Raw genomic sequence first — 15,411 nt, forward strand, 5'->3', positions numbered from 1 at the left:
GGTTCGGAATTGAGAGTGAGCGCACACGCTCACTTTGCTCATGTGTGGCGCTTCTGCGCATGTGCAGAACCTTCTGCACATACACAGAGCGTCCATGATGACATCCAGGCAGGTGCGCAGAGCTTCCCGCCGCCGCCACTACTGGTTTGCCCAAATTGGGGCGAACCGGTAGAAACCCACCACTGGCCATATCTCTCCACATCTTCCGATCTTGCACTATTTTTTTGAGTTTTTCTATGATCTGGCTTGGAGTCAGCTTTAATGGTGTCCAGCCACTGTGTTGCTTGGTTTCCTTTTGCCACTAACTCTTCCAAACATAATTGTTATATTTTTTTCGGTGAATATCCAAAATGAGATGCAGTTTTGTGATTTTGCCTTCTTGTGACAAATCTGATGTTATGTATTCCAGCACTTTGTTAGCCACCTTTACTGTCCAAGGAGATTTCATCACAATTCCCATGAAATAGAATACCCTGTTTCCCTGAAAATAAGACATCCCCTGATAATAAACCCAATCGGGCTTTTGAGCGCATGCACTAAGATAAGCCGCCCCCTGAAAATAAGCCCTCCCCGAAAATATTTAAACGCAGAGCTGGAAATCAGGTAAAACAGCAAGAGGAGCCCCATCTTGCTCCACCCCCCCCCAAAATATTAAGATCTCCCCAAAAATAAGGCCAAGCGCTTATTTCAGGGTTCACAAAAATATAAGATAGGGTCTTATTTTCAAGGAAACACGGTATATTCTGGAGGGGCTGCCCAGGGATCCCAGGCAGGGAGACTCCATCAGATTAGAGACCTCCCATCCTACTGTCACTCCTCCCATTCCCCAGAACTGATCCCCAGCTTGAGAGAGAAAGCAGACAAAGGGAGATAACCATTTCCTTAAAAGCTCCCCATTAAAAAAAATAACATTCTCACGGCTAAGTATCTTGACTTTTTTTATCATGCCCTCCAAACAATCCAGGGTCAGCTGATCCATGACTGACGTCTGGAAGATTTGGCTGCCAGGAATTTATGCAAACCCTGTGATGTTAGAAAAAGACACTACCTTGCAAATAAGGATTTCATTGGTTTAAAACATGGAGAGGAGACCACCAGGAACATAGACTCAAGTGCAAAGTAAAACAATGTCTGCAAGAAAGAAGAGGTAGAGGATCTCTTTCTTATTGTAAAAAACAGAATAACCGAGTTGGAAGGGACCTTGGAGGTCTTCTAATTGAACCCCCTGCTCAGGCAGGAAACCTTATACAATTTCAGACAAATGGTCGTCTGATCTTTTCTTAAAAACCAGTGTTGGAACATTCACAACTTCTGAAGGCAAGCTGTTCCACTGGTTATTTATTTTCATTGTTAAGAAATTTCTTCTTAGTTCTAGGTTGATTTTCTTCTTGATTAATTTCCATCCATTGCTTCTTGTCCTGCCCTCAGGTGCTTTGGAGAATAGCTTGAGTGGTGAAATCTAATTTGTTACTACCGTTCTGTGGACGTGGCTTGGTGGGGGGGTGTAATGTGACTGGGTGGGCGTGGCCAATTTTTTTTTTTTACTTTTCAAACCATTTTTACATGTAAAACCATGTTTAAAAAATGCTTTCAAAAGGCTCTGACGATCCCAGCTGAGTTGCCTGATCGTCAACTCAGCTGGGATTGTCAGAGCTTGGATCGTCAGAGCCATTTAAAAGAAAAAAGGTTTTTTTCTTTTAAATGGCTCTGACGATCCAAACTAAGTTTATTTATTTATTTATTTATTTGTGTAATTTATATGCCGCCCTTCTCCCGAAGGACTCAGGGCGGCTTACAAGAACGAACAAAAAATTACATAAACATTAAAACCAATTTAAAATTAATTAAAATTAATTAAAATTATTTAAAATCACCCCTATGGATTCAGCCCATTTGGTGAAAAAGCCACGTCTTCAATTCATGGCGGAAGGTCAGGGGCTGTCCTGAGGCTGGTGGGCAGGCCATTCCAGAGGGTCGGCGCTCCTACAGAGAACGCTCTCTCCCTGGGGGCCGCCAGCCGACATTGTCTGGCTGACGACACCCTGAGGAGGCCCGCTCTGGGTGAGCGCATCGGACGATGGGAGGATGGCAGGAGATGATCCTGCAGGTACGCCGGGCCTAAGCCTGATCGGCAGGCAACTCAACTGGGATCGTCAGAGCTTGGCTTGTCAGAGCTTGGCTCGTCAGAAGCATTTAAAAGAAAAAAAGCCTCTGATGATCGCGGGGATCAGTTGGGCATGGGGGGCGGGAGCAGGGATTTTTGCTCCCGCCCCGCCATCACTACCTACTTGCCCGAGCTGGTCCGAACCGGGAGCATTTCACCCCTGGCTTGACTCCCTCTTCTATGTGGCAGCCCCTGAGATATCAGAACACTACTATCATGTCACCCCTAGTCCTTCTTTTCACCAAACTAGACATACCCAATTCCAGCAACCATCTTTATAAGTTTTAGCCTCCAGTCCCCCTATTCATCGTTGTTGCTCTTCTCTGCACTCTTTCTAGAGTCTCCACATCTTTTTTACATCCTGGCAACCAAAACTGGATGCAGTATTCCAAGTGTGGCCTTAACCAAGGCATTATAAAGCGGTATTAACACTTCGCCTGATCTTGATTCTATCCCTCTGTTTATGCAGCCTTCATCGGTGGTTCTCAAGCTCAGCAGCTTTAAGATTAGGACTCCATCTCCCGGGATTCCCCCAGCCAGCCAATGCTGGCTGGGGAATTCTGGGAGTTGGAGTCCACGCCTCTTCAAAGTTGCTCAGCTTGAGAAACGCTGCGATAGAAAGCGGAGGAGCTCAGCGCTTTCAGACGCTGGAATCGAGGCAGGCGCGGGGAAGATGCCTCCGAAGCCCTCGGAGCAAACTTTTCTCCGCCCAGCCCGAGCACAAACGAACCCAGTACCCTCCTGCCTTGCCTTGTTGCCTCAGCCAACCCGTGCAGCTGCCAGCAAACACCGGCCGGGCTCCGGAGTGGCGGTCCTCAGCCGCCCCTTCTCTGCCCGCAACGCCCCCCCCCCGACCCCCCAAGCCAAGGAAAGCCGAGGGGCGCGGGGCGGGCGGAGGAGGTGCCGGGGGCGGGGCGGAGGGGGTATTAGGCAGGGCCCCCGGATCGAGGCGGGGCCGCGGAAGAAGCAAGGCACCGGCGGAGCTGCGGGGCCGGGCAGCCAGAGCGAGAGGCTGAGCTAGTCGCTGGGATCTCGCTCTGCTGCTCCTGCGGAGAAGAAGCCCGGCGTTGCTCGGACGGGGCGGCTGCTGCCTGCCGCGCTCGGCATCCTTCCCGCTCCATCTCTTGCTCCGGCCGCCCCGAGGGAACAAAGGGCGCCCGGACCCAGCGCGCCATGCCCGGCGGCCGCGTCTGCTGGATTCTTCTGCTCCTGCCCCTGTGCAGCTTCGGCGAGATCGGCGCCCCGAGCCCGCCCAGGCAGTGAGTAAGCTACGCGCAGCCCTCGGGATGCCGTTCCCTGAACAAAGCGCACCGAGCAACGGCTCCGTTCCGCCTCGCTCCTTCTCCGCCTTTCAAGCCGAGCCTCCCGCGCCAGGAAGAGTATCTCTGAGTAGGACTCTGTTTACCCGGGGTAGTCGTGAGGCATATGCAGACAGTTCGCTGACCTCCTTCCTTTCTGGAAATCTCCGGGTTGCAAAGGACCGGGGCATCCGAAGAGGAAGGTTATAATTTGTGCAATGCACGCGCGTTCACACGGCACGCGGTTTTAGCGAACAGATTTTACGCAAAAGTTTGGAAAGCCTCCCCTCAGCCACCCACCCACCCCCCCCCCACCGGCCCGGTCCTATGCGAGATGACTTGTGGGTCCATAGAAAGTTGCACGCTGTTTGCGTTTATTCCAAACCGCGTCTTTGCTGTCCTTAACAGGACCGGTTATCAGTTTAATCAATGTTAAAAACTGTGTTCCCAGGCTCAGACTTGGGATGGGTTTGATGTTTCTTCCTTCTGTTTCGAACCAAACAATCCGATTTGGGGCGGGGTGTGTGTGTCTAATTCAGGGATTGAATTTAGAAAAATTAATCCGGCCTAATTCTGCCCTTGCCTGATGTGGTAGCATGGAAAAGCAAGCAAGGGGAGAGGGGTGGGTTTTGACATCACACTTCTGGGGTGAATGGTGTAAAATTTGAAAAGCGCTTCTTATAGCATGTCACCAACTGTGTTGGGTTCTCCAGGCTGCCTTGTTTCAAAATGGTCTGGCTCAGTGGTGGGATTCAGGTAATTGAACAACCGGTTCTCTGCCCTAATGATTTCTTCCAACAACCAGTTTGCCAAACTGCTCAGAAAGTTAACAACCGGCTCTCCCGAAGTGGTGCGAACTGGCTGAATCCCACCACTGATCTGGCAGCTTTGCTAACGGGAGCCTGGATATGCAGCTAAACTCAGTTCAGGTGAACATTCATTGGCCAGCGAGAAGGAGAGAGATTTCTGGGAGAAGATGCAGAAAGTATAACTTGTGAAATGCAAGATTTCTTTGGTGGGGAGCAAGTACTTTTGTTTTCTCCAGGATAAATTATGCAAAAACCATTGCCTATGATAAATTATGCACAAATCATTGCATGCTATTCCTCCCCTCCATTACCTTACAATCGAGTTTGTCACACCAGGCTACTTGGTTGTAACTCCTTCACAAATGTTAAGTATTAACCAGCCTCTGACACTTCCTTTGTGAGGAGCACATGACATTTTGCTTCTAAGCTGAGTATGTAAGCTTTAAATTCTGAGACCCTCTTTGTACATTTTTTTTTTGATCCCGGCAACACATCTATTCTCCACAAGCTGGGGCACTGGTGAATATTGGCTAATTCTCAAGCCAGTTCCCAAAACAAGGTTAATAAACTTTGCATTGTTTTATGATGTAGTAAAGGCACACCAAGCTGGTACGATGCAAAGTTAGGTTCTCAAGATGCCTTAGCAATTCCTTCTCAATGACTAAATGCTTCAGCCTGTACAGATTCCAAAGGCAATACTTTTCCTTTTAAGATCTGTCAAAACAGTTAGCAAGTCAGATGCTGTCCTAGCATTTGGGACTGCATTTCTGTGCAATGTGCATTCTTGGTGTGACTCTAAGCCCTAAGCAAAAAAATGTCAGAAATGCTCGACTTACAAAAAGATTAACAGTGATGATATATTTTTTTTAAAAGTGCAGTGACTTTTAGGAGCAGAACAATGGCATTTGCAAGACTATGACAGCATATTGGAAGAAGAATTTTAAACTACATGTGTTCTGCATATGGGATCATCGCCCACAGTGGATGTGGCCACTCACAGCTGTTTGCCTAATAGAAGCAGATGTATTTTTTATTCCTCTCTCCATCCCACCCCCTCCTGATACGGAAAACATAGCCAAAGATTTACAATTAGAAAATAAAATATATGTATTTTTAGCCTGGTAATATGAGGAAAACATGCTATATCCTACCCTCCCTGGTTCTTAGCATGCCCAACACAATCTGCATGATGCACACCCAGGAGATCTGAACTTTTGCAGTTGTAATGGGATCTCCATGGCAATGCATCCTGCTGAGGAAGAAACACAAGACTTGGAATTTGAAAAAAGACAGGGTTGGGAGCTATAAAATAGCATGACCCTCAACCCCTGGGGTGCCTATTAATCTCCAGTTAGAGAGACCCAAGGGTTGGGCCAAAACGAAACAACTAGTTAAAATATGTTTTAAAGCGTGTGGCGTGAAGAGCTGTCTTCCATGAAGGGTCTTCAGAGAGCTGGTAGAAGCCAGTGAGGGAAGCTGATGGATATCATGATGTCACGAGGAGGGCATAAATAATTCTGCAAGAACCTGAGGATATTGTTCAGCCTTTTGTGAAGCTCTAAAGAGAGCACTATGAGTAGTTAATACTTACTATCTTAGCCTTGTAACAGAAGATAGAGAATGCTTCTGGCCTTATGCCAGAAGAATGAAACAATAGACAAAAACTTGATAAGTATGACTATGCCCAGGAGAGCCAACAGGACAATTTAAATAGCAACAGGAGACCTTTAAAATTCCTCCCATAAACACAGAATTATATTTTAGTCAGAGGGGGAAAAAATGAGATCAAGGGGGATGCGAGACTTCTTGAGCATCCATTCAGGTTTCCTTCATCCTTTAATGCAATCACAAGCTTCTCAAATTCCAGCCTCCCTCATGAAATACGTTTCAGAGTCCCTATCTATTACCTAATAGTCTTTAGAAGGTTCTTTTACAGACTTTTTGTACATCCTGGACTCTGTGTGTCTTTATGTGTGTGTTTGAGAGAGAGGGAGGGAGAGAAATTTAAGAAAAGCTGTCATGTCCGTTTTTGAGAGTATCGATCAGGTTTTATCCTTTCCTCCTGATAGCAAATGAGAAATGTCAGCACTGCCTCCCATCTGTGTTACTGTACAAAATCCTTGGGATAATGTATGGTTATTACAGCCTCTGCTTCATTTTCACCAAACTTTCTTTTTCCAGATCCCTTGGGTGGGATAATCCTGAAGTCTGTACAATAGTTTCCAAGATAAGCACAACTTTTCCTTGCCATGATATCTCTCTCACTTTTTTTTCAATCCCTCTCTTCTTTTGTGCATCCCTACAGACGGGAGGAGCTGTTTTACGAAATACACATTGTGAATGATGTTCTTTTCATAGTGTTGACTTTTGACTTTTTCCTTTTTCCAGGGGCTACTTGATTGCGGTGCCTTCTGTTTTCCGATCAGGTGTGGAAGAATCTATTAGTGTGACTATTTTTAATCCAGCCAGGGAGACAACGGTCCAGATCCAACTCGTTGTCAAAGGAGAGATGGTGGCTCGTGCCCATGGAGCAATTCTAGGTAGGCTGCCATTTATGTATACAGTACATAATTGAATGATACTGTGTTTCCCTGAAAATAAGACCTATCCCAAAAATAAGCCCTACCTTGATTTTCACATATATCCTTCAAGAAAGGCCTCTGATGGCAAAATGAGGCTGGGGGCACTGGCACTGCATACATCAATCCAGAGCTTGTTTCTCAACTTCAGAGGCCTTTCTTGAAGACCTCTGACAGTGAAACAGAGGCCAGGGAGCTGTGTGCGTCAATCCGGAGGTCGTTTCTCAGCTGTAGAGGCCTTTCCTGAAGGCCTCTGATGGCAAAATGGAGGCCGGGGATGCAGCACGCAAGCGGTGGCAAGCGGTTGCAGAAGAAGTGGGCCGGCAGCAACCACATGGGTTCCTGGTGGGCGGGGCTGTTGTTGCCACCACCACGAGGTGCAACAGTAGAAGACATCCCCAAAAATAAGACCTAATGCCTCTTTTGAAGGCAAAAACTAAAATAAGACCGGGTCTTATTTTTGAGAAAACATGGTAGTAGAGCAAAGCTGTTTGGATTCATCAAGGAAAAATTGTTGAATTTGTTAAGGACATGGGTGGACTTCAACTCCTAGAATTCCCCAGCCAACTTTGCTGATTGGAGAATTCTGGGAATTGAAATCCACATATCTTCAAGGGTCCAAGGCTGAGAAACTTGGATATCTGATACCTAATTTGTTGTGTTCATACCCTAATTCATCCTTTGCCTGAATGCTTCTGTTTTTTACTGCAAGTCCATCATTATAATAACAACAACAGCACATCGTTACAAAATACTAATAATACAAGCTCAGCAGTTCATTTAGTGTAAGTTTTCCTGATTGCAAAGGACTAGGGTTTTAGATGTTTTTATAGCTACTTGTACCATTTTGTCAGTTCTATATTTCTTCTAATGTCCTTAATGCAAAATTAGAAGTAGGTAGCAATATTCAGAAAGTCAAATATTAGCAATGTCAGTTTATGAAGAAGTGTGACTTTACCACATAGTATGGTTGTCAAGGGTATAATTGTGTAACAAAAGTCTAAACTGAAATGGGTAAATTATTTTGCAAAAAAACAGTAAGCAAAAAAAATATTTTGCTTTTTTTTTCCAGAAATAAGTCCTACTGTTCTTAATGGGCGTTACTTTCAGAGAATCAGGCATGGGATTATAGCCTAAAACGTTAAACCCTATTCCCAGATACGTCTCCCTCACTTAATTCCTTTTTTTAAAGAATTTGCTGTAATTCATTTTCTGTAAGGATGCTTGAGGTCCCGAAATCAGTCTTCCAGTTCTGGGAAAGAAGATGCCATTAAAATTTAAATACTTTTGCGACTCATACAGTAATTCAAAAAGTAGAGATCACCAACAAATCTTCTACTATTATGCAGGCCAACATTCCTGAAATTAAAACCGGAAAGCCACGGAGCATCTTTCTTTGGCTGCTTGTATGTCAATTATTTAAAAATACCCTTGAAATGTACCATTTCAAAGTGAATCATGTACTTTATAAGTAATTCCATTATCTAAGTGTCGTATGCCAGCAGAATTTTTCACAACCGTATGAGAACTGAAGAAGCTTTAAAATTGTAGCGCATTCATCCAAAAGGCTTTGTTGATAGCAGCTGTTTTCTGTTGTCATCTTTGCCGCAAACAGCTGCTTTCGACTCTTGTTTGTGTCCCACAAAAGGTGGCTTGCGTGTCCTTTCTTCTTCCAGTGATTGTAAACAGCATTTATGGGCAAGTTGAAGCTGCAGCACAGGCCTCTTGGATTTGACATTCATGTTATTAAGAGTTTAACTCAGGAATATCACCATGATCCCTATCTCCAGAGTGGGGTGCTTTGAACATGTGGCTGAGCCCTCACCCTGTCCTTCTGAGATTCACAGTTGAGAGGTGATGCTCATGCCAAGAGTAATCGTGAACCTTGGGGGTTTTTTTTTGCCAAGACTTGTTGACTTCCTGGCATCTTGCAGCTGAACTGGCAATTATAGCCAGAACAAACACATGTTATATTTTTGCTGAATATCTGTGCTAGGTTTGTTATCCATTTGTATTAAAATAGGAAAATAGTCAAAATATTTAGCTTTATGGGACTTCAGTAGGAAAAAAAATAATGATTTTTAACCCCCTTTCCTTTATCTTGCAGGTAAAGGAACAATCAAGCTTAAGGTGAGTTCTTATAACTTAGTTGGAACTATCAGGTACTTGCAACTTAATAGAAGCTTGTGGAATTGAATGGCTACTTTTCGCTTTTTGGATACCGGAGACAAAATTGTCTATCCTTGTGCCCGAAAGTAAATCTTCCTTTTGTCATTTAATCCATCAGTTTCACAGGACATCCTTTGGATGGTTGGTTCCAGCATTTCTCCCCCTTCCAGGCTTTTGTGCTTCATCTTAGCTCTGTTTTAATATTGCTTGCGTGAGTGAAGTGTGTGCCAGTCCCATTAATTTTTGCTGCTCAAGGAATGGGGTTTACTCTGAACTTGGTCTGGAACCTTGGCAACAGCGACTGCAGCATTTCTTCAGTGTGGCTGCGACTAAGACCACACATTCCTTGGCAGCATCTCTGAATGCGAGTTCTTTCAAAGCAGCACATACCAACTCCTTCAGCCATTGCCAAGAGGTCAGATGGTGGACCTATCGTTGACCATCTCTGCTCTGGTCCAGTCTCACCCTAGCCTCCGCAGTGAAATACTGCTGCTGTTTGTAGTTGTAGCAGAGTTTGCGGTTGCTGGAAAATCTTGAAAATGACTGTTGATCTGCTTCTGATATGTGGACTAAGCTGCTCTGTTTTGCTTAAACAGACAGTCCACTTCTGGATCCTTCAGAAGCCAAATTTGAACTGAATGCCATGGTCTGAATATGTTAACGAATAAGTCTGTTCCTGCATTAGGGCATGTTTATATACTGCATTTGCTTTGCTTGTTGGGAATTAGAATCTTGCAGAGTAGGTTGTGTTGACTGTCTAATTTAGTAGGGAATCTGAACTTATATAGTTGTTGACAGATCTTAACTGCTGGACAGATTACACACTTAGTATTGTGTCGATTTCTATACAAATATCTAGGCTAGCATTCGGAAAGAAACAGCATCTACAATATAATGGGTATATATTATTTTTTGTTTTTTTCTGCTTTATAATGAACAATTTTTACGAGAACAAATTTCTATCCACCCAAATAAAGTATACGTTCATTCCAAGAATGTTATCCATTTACTCATGCGTGATTATTGCTGAGAAAAGCTCATTACTCTTTCTTATAAATCAGTTAATTCAACCATTTCTGCACCTTCTCTGAGCCATTGGTCTTTAGGTATTTTGGAGCATACATTCCATGTTTCTTATTCCTAGGCTCGTAGGAACTCCAGTCAAAAGAGTGACAGGTTGGAGAAACGTTCTCTGAAGCTTTACAAGCCAAATGTTTTATTTAAGATATATTTTGAGAACCAATAACAAAGTTAGGAATGAGTTACCTATAGCTCTATGAATATAGGTAACCTTTAGGTTAATTTAAAGCACCCTTTCCAAGCAATCGTGTTAGACATATGGCAAGAACTATCTTCCCCTTTTGTACAGAAAAAAGATGTAAGAAAAAAGAGACTGTATGGTCCTGTCCACTTTGGATTCTAGTCTTTGCTTGCTTTAGGTTCTTTGCCCAGCCTTAAACCACTAACAGATATTTCTTGAGGAAACTCAAGTTCTCTGTTCCTGATCTAAAGTGATGCCACAGAGTTGTATCCACAGATAGAAAACCCAGAAGATCCCCCAAATCCAGCATTTCTCTGTCTTGGAAAAATGAAGGGAAAGGCAAGAAAACAAAATGTGTTGCCTATAGTAAGAAATAGAAAGAACATGGAAAGAATATGGTGGAGTGAATGTTTGGAAAAGCAGTGGTGGAGAAATCAAAAATGAAGAGGTCTGGGTTGACCGTGAAAATGCTTTGCCAAACCTTCTTGGAGTTTGCATTCCTATTGATCTGAACTAATGTTTCTCTAAACCTTAGCAAATTTAAAGATGGGTGCCCTTTATCTTCTATAATTCCCCAGCTAATCACACTGGCCGGGGAATTCTGGGAATTGAAGTCCACTTAAAGTTGCCATGGTTGAGGAACACTGATCCAACCTGTTAAAAAGGACAGGGAACTTATTCAATGTAACAATTTTAGAATCTGTGCTAGAATTAGTTCTGCCCAAGACTAATAGTCATAAATCCAAGATCCATCCTGGATTTGTCTCCTAGGTTCCCTCAGGACTTCGGGGCCAGGCTCAGGTAAAAGTGTGGGGCAACCATCACTTGGCCGAGGAGGGCTACATCTTCCACAACTATACTACCGTGACTATTGATAGCAAGGGCGCATCAGTCTTCATTCAGACAGATAAGCCGGTGTACAGGCCAAAGCAGAAAGGTGAGAGCATTGCACGGGAGCATTGATTGAGTCAGCAGGAGCCTGATGTTTTGTGCTGGAACCTTTTTGATTCTCCCTGATTATGTTTTTCTTCATTTTTTTTTAGTGCTGATCAATCTGTTTACTGTGAACCCAGATTTGCGACCAATCAACGAGAAGGTATGGATTTCCCTAAGCTTGGGACTTAAGAATCTGTATTTCATGCAAATAGGTTAGATCAGTGCATCTAGCTGGAGAATTCTGGGAGTTGACTGGGCAATTCTGGGAGTTGAAATCTGCACATTTTATGAGGCTGAGAAACACTGGACTAGATTCATTTCATTTGAGAAGGATCTTGGCTGACAGCCAGTGGGGGAAATTAGTCTTTACTTAAGATTTGAGAGACTGCTCTCGGAGTAGAGAAGAATACAGGTAGACCTCGGGTAACAATTACCCTGTTTTAGTGACCATTCGAAGTTACAATGGTGCTGAAAAAGTAACTTTGTGACCCATCCTTGCATTTATGACTAGAACAGCATCTCCACCATCATTCAATCAACATTTGGGTGCTTTGCAACCATGGGGTATTTACAGTGGTTGCAGTGTCTCATGGTCATGGGATCACCATTTGCGTGCTTCACAACTGGCTTTCAATAAGCAGAGTCAATAGTAAAATCTCAAATTGGGGGCCTGCAGTCGTGCTTAACAACCTGCAGTGATTTGCTTCAGAACTGCAGCTGAAGTGATGATGTAAGTACATCAGAGTCCGGTATATGTCACTTAAGTGTCATTTAGCAATGGAGTTGCTGACTCCAGTTGTGCTTGTTAAATAGGACTACCTGTATGCCAGATGAAATAAAGCAATTTGTTTAAGGAAAGATATGTTGGCGCTTTCCCATAACAAAGATATTTTTTCTAATTTTGGAAAATGGGAAAGCAATCCAAAGAGTTGAGTTGGACCTCTACAAAGGGGGGAGAGTTTTTCATGTGTGGGCACCTTACTTATGGAATTATCTCATCAGAAAGGCTTGACTAGTGCCCACATTAGCTTCATTGCATTGCATTGCATCGCATTTCAATACATTAAACGAACAAACAAACAAACTCAATTTCCACGTCAGGTGAAGACTTCTTCATTTTCCCAGCTTTTTTATCCTGGTTTTAATTGTACTTTAATGCATATTGCTGTAGATTTTGAGTTACCCATTTGCAACTGCCTAGTTTATGTTGTGTTTTTATTTGACATTTTGCTGTATATGCTTTTACTTAAATTGTATTTTTTGGAAGTGTTTTAGTAGGAACTGCCCAAATAGTTTTGGCTGTTGAATAGTTTTTTAAAAACAAAATAATTAAATAAGCTTGGGTTTAGTGCCACAACGCCTAGCGGCATAAAGCTATTTAATTCTCTCTTTGTTTTCTTTCAGATTGAAGCTTATGTGTTGGTGAGTATCTATCGGGACCCAAAGACCAAACCATTTGAGTATTTTCTTCAGGGGTGTCTACAGAGGCATTGATAAAATCAAGATGGAAGGACCCCCTCCCCCCTTTTAAAGCATTGTATGTGCAATGCCCATAAAAAAGGGAATGAGGTCTTGATGGCAAAATGCCATTTTGACTTTTTTGACCTCCAGTGGATGCCCTGATTTCTCCCCTCCACACACACATGCACAATACCTTCAAAATTCTATAAAAGCTTTTCTTGAGGAATTAATTTTCCCGTTAAAAAGTTAATGAACACAATGGCCCAATTACCTTCACTATCATTTTCAAGGAATTGTTTGGCACAGGCCAGTGATGGTGAAACTTTTGGGCTTGTTGTGTCAGAAATGTGGAAAATGCCTAACTTGATTTTGCTAACATGGGACCCCCTGAACTTAAGAGAAACAATTCTCTGTCTCCCCCCACCCTCATCTGAGATACCCTGAACAGTAGCAGTTGGCAGCAGCGTTGAGCTTTAGCCCAAAGTAGATAGAGGCCTGGTTATTGACTTGAGCCCTAGCTCCACCACTGTCACTCAAAAAGGTCACCTCGCACCATTCCCCATAGTGTGTGGTTTACCTTTGGACAGTGTTCTCTTTCTGTTGAGAGGCCCCTGTGGCCTACATGAGGCTCCTCCAGATCTCATGAGGCCTTTGTTTTTGAAGTAGCTTTGGAGAAGACTCTTCCATGGCCTCTGATGCCTCTGAAAGTTGAACGAAAGCATGCCCCATTCTCGTGATTTTCCTGAGGGTCCAGAGGCCGCACAAGAGCACTGCCCTCTCACACAACTTCCAGAAAATTCAGAGGCTGCACAAGAACACACAACATTATTATGTGGCCCCCATAGCCCCTCAAAATCACAAAAGTATGGGCATGGTTTCAAGGATAGTTTAATGTTCTCGCCTTGTGGCAAGATGGGTGGCAAGCAAATTTAATAAATAAGTAAAATACCATGTTTTCCCCAAAATAAGACATCCCCTGATAATAAGCCCAATTGGGCTTTTGAGCGCATGGCAATAAGGCCAAGTGCTTATTTCAGGGTTCAAAAAAATATAAGACAGGATCTCATTTTTGGGGAAACACGGTAGTTGTTGGGTGCCTTCAGAAGTTGTGGATGTTCCATCAGTGGAGGTTTTTAAGAAGGGACTGGACAGCCATTTGTCTGAAATGCTGTAGGGTCTCCTGCTTGAGCAGAGGGTTTGACTAGAAGATCTTGGAGGTCCCTTCCAACTGTGTTATTATGTTATTCTGCTGGTGAATGCTGCCATGTCACCCAAAACATTGTGGCATGTCACTTTTGACACACGTTTCATAGGTTCACCCTCACTAGAATAGGAATAGCCCTCATTCAGTCAAAGAACATAAGATGAGTTTCTGTTTAAATATAATAAGATATTAGAGAGAAGTAAATATAAAGCTGGTTTACATGTTAATAACTGTGTGCCAAAATTTCCTTAATTATAATTCATTTTAAAAAGCGATCGTTCTCTGTATTCATCTATGCTGTGCCATGGCTTAAAAATGTTAGTGGCTGGGTCCACTTAGCCCATTAAGCAAAAATTGTGATGTATTTTTTATTTTTTATTTATTATTAGAATTTGATGCCACCCATCTCATTGAGGCAATGTGTGAGCTTATACATATTATAAGAGCTGTGGTGACGCAGTGGTTAGAGTGCTGTATTACAGGCCATTTCTGCTGATCATCGGCTGCCAGCAGTTTGGCAGATTGAATCTCACCAGGCTCAAGGTTGACTCAGCCTTCCATCCTTCTGAGGTCGGTAAAATGAGGACCCAGATTGCTGGGGGCAATAGGCTGACTCTGTAAACTGCTTAGAGAGGGCTGTAAAGCACTGTGAAGCAGTATATAAGTGTAAGTGCTATTGCTATTGCTATTCCCCTCAGATTTCTGGGGAATTGTTTTTGCACTTTCAAATGTTGTAGTAAGAAAGATATTTAGATATTGGTAACTAAGACCAATATAAGAAATGCATCTCTTTTCCTAGGATCCCAGAGGGTCTCGGATGGTAGAATGGAAAAACCTGAAGCCAATTTGTTGTGGTGAGTTTTAGACTGTCACAACTGAGCACCCCACTGCCCAGAGCTTCAAAGAGAAAGGGTGAGATGCAAATTGATTAAAGAAATAAGGATGAATCCTTTGGCTCTTCTATTTTCTGGTTGTGATCCCTAAGGAAATTGGGCTACCAACATAGCTCATCTCCTCTGATCTTCCTTTTCTTTGACAGGCATCCTCAACCTGAGCTTCCCTTTGTCCGATCAACCAGTATTTGGAGAATGGTTTATATTTGTAGAAATGCAAGAATACACATACAACAAATCATTTGAAGTTCAAAAATATGGTGAGTGAATAGCAGAGCTATTCTGCTAGAACTGGTTTTGAAAACACACTATTTTTGAGATGTCATAATCATGTTCGAATGAGTCCAGAGATTAGGAGCATCAGTGGATCAAGACAATCAAGATGGCAGCTGGGACCATGCAGTTGAAGCCCCCTCTTTAGATGTTCCTACAGTATATAAACAGTTTTTGAAAAAAGTTATTGAATTGGTGGTGCTCAGGTTATTATTTCTGTATTTATTGTGGTTGTCAGTAATATTTATATTCATTCATATTCAGACTTAGAATGGTGGACAAATGAGGAATAATTGAAGCCACCAAAACGATTAAAAAGTTAAATGGCCACTCAAACCTTTGTTGAAAAGTCAAATGACTACTC

The 15,411-nt window shown here is 43.1% G+C and overlaps 1 protein-coding gene across 3 annotated transcripts in view; it reads left to right on the forward strand.

The window, feature by feature from the left end:
• The first annotated feature begins 2,778 nt into the window (after positions 1-2,778).
• CPAMD8 (C3 and PZP like alpha-2-macroglobulin domain containing 8) overlaps positions 2,779-15,411 on the forward strand; it is a 65,712-nt gene continuing 53,079 nt past the window's right edge. For 2 of the 3 annotated variants that reach the window (XM_034437559.3, XM_060694131.2), the window contains exons 1-8: positions 2,779-3,423; positions 6,660-6,811; positions 8,958-8,980; positions 11,052-11,217; positions 11,324-11,376; positions 12,621-12,638; positions 14,681-14,735; positions 14,921-15,034. In XM_034437559.3, coding sequence (XP_034293450.2) covers positions 3,338-3,423; positions 6,660-6,811; positions 8,958-8,980; positions 11,052-11,217; positions 11,324-11,376; positions 12,621-12,638; positions 14,681-14,735; positions 14,921-15,034 — 667 coding nt within the window. In that variant the 5' untranslated portion in view covers positions 2,779-3,337. Of the gene's footprint in view, positions 3,424-6,659; positions 6,812-8,957; positions 8,981-11,051; positions 11,218-11,323; positions 11,377-12,620; positions 12,639-14,660; positions 14,794-14,920; positions 15,035-15,411 lie in introns of those variants that run through there. The other variant, XM_034437560.3, reaches the window with a different exon arrangement.

This window comes from Pantherophis guttatus, chromosome 1 (genome assembly GCF_059756535.1).
Source record: "Pantherophis guttatus breed Tessera chromosome 1, ASM5975653v1, whole genome shotgun sequence".
In the NCBI taxonomy this organism is placed as follows: domain Eukaryota; kingdom Metazoa; phylum Chordata; class Lepidosauria; order Squamata; family Colubridae; genus Pantherophis; species Pantherophis guttatus.